The 6,000-nt window shown below is 36.1% G+C and overlaps 1 protein-coding gene across 3 annotated transcripts in view; it reads left to right on the plus strand.

Moving 5' to 3' along the window:
- VEGFC (vascular endothelial growth factor C) overlaps positions 1–3,940 on the plus strand; it is a 70,371-nt gene extending 66,431 nt beyond the window's left edge. For all 3 annotated transcript variants that reach the window (XM_066317569.1, XM_066317570.1, XM_066317568.1), the window contains exon 7: positions 3,421–3,940. In XM_066317569.1, the coding sequence (XP_066173666.1) occupies positions 3,421–3,535 (115 nt within the window). In that variant the 3' untranslated portion in view covers positions 3,536–3,940. The remainder of the gene's footprint in view (positions 1–3,420) is intronic.
- Positions 3,941–6,000: the final 2,060 nt, after the last annotated feature.

A 6,000-nucleotide genomic window follows, 5' to 3' on the forward strand; every position in this document is an offset into this window, starting at 1 on the left:
TTAACTGGCATTACTGGCATTACTTGTTTACCAATGTTTGGCCCTTTAAGTGAAATAGAACAGTTGTTCGAAACATCAGAAACATATTTTTTCTCTATAATTCAACTCAAATAATTTCAATTTTATATTTGCAGAGGAAAAGAAACCAGGCTGGTTACATAAGCTTTACATACTACAAAGCCTTTGCACTATAGGTTTCACTTCCAGCCGTGCTACAAATATGAACCACCTACATTTTAAAAGAACATTCACAACTGGAGAAGTCAGGCACTTAAGCTGCCATAATAAATAGCTGATGTTGATTTAAAGACTTGGTATTCGAGGGAGGAAATTAAGTTCAGCCTTTCTCTATTTCGTTGTGGTTGAATATGATAAAGAGTTTGAATCACACTCTTACTTCAAAGGACAGTATGATACAGTATGCTTTTACCTTTTTTTCTAAGCTGTTTGTCTTTGAGTGCAGAAAGAAAGGTTTGTATATGTTGTTACTTTATACGTCTAGAACCAATAGCCCTGTAGATGTTAGCACTTTCAAGGAAAACAGAGGAGACAAGCTCTCTTCCTTAAGAAAAAAATTAGCATAGGTTTCTCACATTTTGGCTCTGTCCAGCACAGGCTGTCTCTAAAAGGAATAAAAATCCTGCAATGTTCTTTTTATCTCTGAAAGATCCCTTGCTCCTTTAAAACAGCATCAATTATACAATTTAATTTATATAAAAAATAAAAATATAATAATTATACAAATTCATTAAAAATTTATAGAAGTACCACTCTGTTTAGCTTTCTGCTAGACCTGTGATCCCTAGACATGAGCATAATCCTGTAATCATGTCCTAGACAGCTCCCTGTCCCACAAATAGTGCTTGTAGCTTCAGGTTTTGAAGCACTAATATTTTTATGGAATATACCTAAAATGCCTCTGCCTCTGATGTGACACCCTGCTTCAGATAAAAGGACCACAAAATCATCTACAAAGCACAGGATGGGAAGGGGGAAAAAAGCTCTCAGCATACTGCTTTTTAAGGTGATTTATGCTGTTTATCAGCCCAAGAAGTAGCATTTCCACTTGTTTCATGTATGGAGTTGTTAGATTGCCCACAGTGACAATCTGGGCATTCTGCACAGCAAAAATTCACAATTATTGACCATAAAGAGAAAATTGCTGCTGCTTTGCCCAGCACTATGAATAGTGACTAAACATCTGTCTTAGCTCCAGTGTGCTCAGGTTATCCTCATTGAAACAGACCTCTGTCACATGAAACCACCCTGTAAACAGCATTCAGACCAAATCTCTTGAAAGACCTGGTCTATTGTTCAACAGTTTCCTAAGGAAACCACATTTATGTAGTTACAATGACTCTGCTGCTATTCACCCTGTGCTACCACCTCTAAAATTTATTTTGGTCAGTTTTGGCTGGGCCAGATAACTAGGAACTTCATCTGCTAAGCACTTTAGAGGAGGAGAGGGACTTTTCTTGCTCTGTTGTAGTGTCCCAAATAAGGATAAGACTAAAGTAACCTGACCTTGACTCATGCTAGACACAAACTCACATGGGAGAGGTGCTGTATAGCACTTCCAGCTGCAAGTTGAAGTTCACAAGGAGGCATGACTCCTAAACAAAGTGAACTACTTATGCTTTATGTTTGCATGACTGCTTTTTGTTGGGTACAGTCATAGGTGTGCAGAGGAGTTTGGCTTTGACTCTTTTTCTTACCTTGTTTCATTTTACTGTCATTCAGTACATGAAATGGTCTGAACTTTCATGGCAGAAACAGCAAAAGGGTGAGTTCAGTGTTTCACCCACTGCATCTCTGTGGAGTACCTTTTTCCCAGATCAGATCTCATGTTGGTTGCCTATTTGCTCATGATATTAGATCCTTTCACAAACCTTTACCACTATTTCCAAGCTTTCGAGGGAGTAGAGCAGTAGGGCTTTGAGAGATTCCCATGAGCTGCTACATTGATTTCAAATATCTATTAAGAGGCACAAAAAACTGTTACTCCCTTAATTACAGAGACCACAGTGGTGAACTAATCTATGATAAATGACATTGAAAACACTGAACATGATGTGACCAGTTAATAAATGTCCCATGTGCAGTCTTCCTCATTCCTTATCGCTTTCCTCATAGCAGTATTCATTGGTTGAACTAGATGGTGTGAATTAATGTAATGGTAGTGCAGACCTCATATCATAAACAAATTATTGCAAAGTAGTAACTTAGTATCCAAAACAAGCACACAACACTAACTTGCAACAACAACAAGAGTAGCCACAAGCTTGAAACAAGAATTATCTAGGGAAGAGGAGAGTGGCATTGCACAATTTAGCATGCTGTATATATGTAAGTAAGAGTTATTGTAATAAATCATAATATCAGTGTTGCACAAACAGGCACACATTTTTTAAGTACAACTGTGCTGAAATTCAAGACATATACTTTTGTCTTTTGACTCATTGCCAGTGTCTGAAAAAATCACAGACTTGTACTTTGTCTCCATTATACAGCAGAAAGTATTTAGCATTGTTATTCTAAGGTTATTTTGGGTCAAGTTCTTGTTTTAATAGAAAAATTAAATAGGAAAAGGAAGGGTTCAGGGACAACCAGAGATATTATCTTTGTATAAGTTCTATTTTTCAGTCAAGGAATTGGTGAGGAAAACTACTGCTGCTGCATAGGGAGATGTGATTTGTGGTTCAACGCTGTATTTCTGTTAAACTTACTTTAGTCAGGTAGACACTAATTCTGTTCTTTTTCCATTAAGATATATCAGAAACATGAAAAAGTGGCTCTGATTTTTCTTCAGAATGCACACAGATGCAATATGAATATGGCTCAGAGAGAGGCTGTGGTAATTTGCAACTTGAAAGGAAGTATGTTCTCATTTTCAAGATCAGAGCCACAGTGTAATATATGTAGACAAACGTCTCTCGGGCTTACTGAAGTACTCAATAAGAAAAGAAACAGTCCTAGGTAGGAGGATGATAGATCTGGTTCTCACCTGATTCTGGATTACCACCTCCAATTGCAGTGTGCATTGTTTGGTAGGTTATAACAAACCAATTTGAGTACAGAAATATATCGTATTTTCAATTAAATTTTTTAAAAAATATTACTCAAGATTAGAATGCGACTGCAACCAATAGTGTGATAAAAAAGTTCCATATATATCTGTCACAATAGAATAATTTCTCTTCAGTAGTATTCGTTATTGTTTCTTCGTTATTCGTTATTGTCTTGTGTGAAGAATAGTTCAACAAAAATTGTTGCAAGAACATAAAAAGTTAAGATACATGTAGTTGTAGAAATTAAATATTCCATTGAGAAATGGCAATGTGAAGGCACACAGATTTCTCCCCCAGTTAAGTATAAATGATGGTGTTATATTAATGCCCACTTTCTTTTCCCATTGTGTAGCTGTTACAGACCTCCGTGTACAGTGCGGACGAAACGCTGCGATGCTGGGTTTTACTTCAGTGAAGAAGTCTGCCGCTGCGTACCTACATATTGGAAAAGACCACTTATGAATTAGCAAAGAGAGCACTACTTGCCATCTTGGTGTACGTTTTTCCACTAGAACAAAAGAACAGCAGAGACTTTGCTAATATTTGGAATTAAATGTTCACCAGAGACCTTGTGGGGCTTTCAGAGACAGACTCGTGCTTTTCTCAAGATGGGGAAAGCAAATGTAGAAAACAACTGGGGCTCACGTTTTGTAAAGAACTCAATAAGGACTTATTTTCTGTCAATGACCAAACAGCCTAGGTTCTCCTTCTTGTGATTTTTTTAAGAGATAATGACTATATAATTTATTTCCACTAAAACCATCGTGCAGCATTTCTGTTTATAGCAGTAACAATTGTTAAAGCTCACTGTGATCAATATTTTTATATCATGCAAAATACGTTTAAAATAAAATGGAAATTGTATTATATAATGGTGACAATGTTTAATCATCTGCCTAAAAAGAAACTCAGATTCAGCTCTATTTTCTGGATTCTTAACAGGGAAAGAAGCAATAAGGAGAAAGCACTTTTATGAAGGAAGGCTGCACACTTTTTCTTGTACCTGTTGTGTTTGCCATTTGAGATAGAGTTATACTGAGGATTTTGTGAGGCAGTGGTATTTCTTTCTCTAGAATGAAAGTAGCAAAGAAAGTACAATCAATAACAAGAACACTGGAGATTCTGTACATTGCCCAAGTGTAAGGACCATGTTTAAAGCACAGCAGCAACCACTCACATTCCAATATGTTCACCTCCTATTTTATTTCTTGGTGTCATTCCCAAGGAAAAATATAAAATTAAGTTTGTTCAAGGTTATTGGCATGAAAGTGGGCATACCAACACTGCTTTTTATTTAAAAGCTACATTGTAAGTTTTACAGCTAAATCTTTCAAAACGCTTTGATGAGCTTACGTAGTCAATCCTTACCCTTACATAGTCAATCAGATCTCTTGATCAATGTATACAGACACAAATATATTTTGAAGGGGTAAAAATATATTCCAACGGGGACACGAAAGGACTTATACCAGTCTGTTCTGGATTGACACAGTCTTTACATTAAAAATGTCTCTTTCAGAAAATGTGAAGTCAAACATCTACAATTTTAAAACAAGGTAAGATTCTTAACTTGCATGGGAAGGGCAATCTATTAAAAATTAAAATATATCAGAAGTCGGAAGGAAGTTCTTTACTTACAGAAACTTTGTTGGGTGCAGAGTGGAACAAGCAAAGCTGCAAAGCATGATTTTTGTCGCAGGAATGGTCAGCTCTGTAAAAATAATTGTGCTGGATCTAAGCAGCTGTTCTTAAAGAGTTATTAATAAGATAGTATTGCATCCCAGAACACTGGCCAGGAGGGGTTGCTTTTCTAGATTATTTTTACTTCATAGTTCCTAAAACTGAGTGAAAGTTCCTATTAATTAGTCTCCATCATGGGTTGAGGCAGACTAACAGGAAGAGAAATACTCTGAGACTTCACACTTACCACTGTCTGCATTCTATGCTCAGTGTTCTTCCTAAGAGGCCAGATATTTATTGTCCAGATAGGATAACAGGGTGAAGTTTAGGCATGCAAATATTGAACAATGTCTTTCTTAATATATTGATTCAGCAGGTAGAAATGTGGATGACAACTTAACATCGATGTCCAACTTTAGCTGTTACAACTCACACTTCCCATCAGTAGGATCAGTAGTCACACGCATCATCAGTGTCTAAATCAGCAATGTCAACATAATAGCTAGAGGTTAATGATCAAGCTTAATTCAGTATTCAAAAAAACTCCAGGCATTCACTTCTGTAGATTACCTGCCTGAAAGAAGCCTAAAATACCTTAAGAAATTATAAATTAACAAATTTAATTACTGCTGTGACTCAAATTGGTGAACCAAAACCAAAACACTTTTACAAAGACTTGAGAAAAAAAAAAAATCGAAACACTGTAGTGAAGATTTTAAATTTCTATTCCTGCCCAATACAGAAGAGAGGCAGTGAAGAGAAAGACAAACCAAAACCAAATCTGGTATCAGGAACAGAGCCTAAGTGAGCAGGTATCTAAGTAACAGATCAAAAATGTACTTGTGGTGATAAAGAAGAAGGGCACAAGTGAAGATAGAACAAAATCTACATTCCATGAAGTAATTCCACACAGATTATAGGAAGTGCATGTTAAAATACTATGCAAATAAAAAAACCAAACCCTACTAAAATGAACAATGATCAAATGTCTACATTTTTTTAAAGGGTTCATTAAAACAACTAATAAACCCATTGTGGCTAAGCAGGTACTTGCATTTCTACTGAATAAGCATACTGCACTCCAAAATCGGAAAACTCATCTGAATAGGGAAGGGAAGACAGGAAGTTCAAAAATGAGACCAATGAACAAGAAGCTTCAACTTTATCACAAACACTGGCATTCAATAAGAATTACTTTCTGAAATGCATGTTTTTTCTGGTTCTTAACTTTCCAAGTATTGAGACTTTTGAG

Source organism: Sylvia atricapilla, chromosome 4 (genome assembly GCF_009819655.1).
Source record: "Sylvia atricapilla isolate bSylAtr1 chromosome 4, bSylAtr1.pri, whole genome shotgun sequence".
NCBI lineage: Eukaryota > Metazoa > Chordata > Aves > Passeriformes > Sylviidae > Sylvia > Sylvia atricapilla.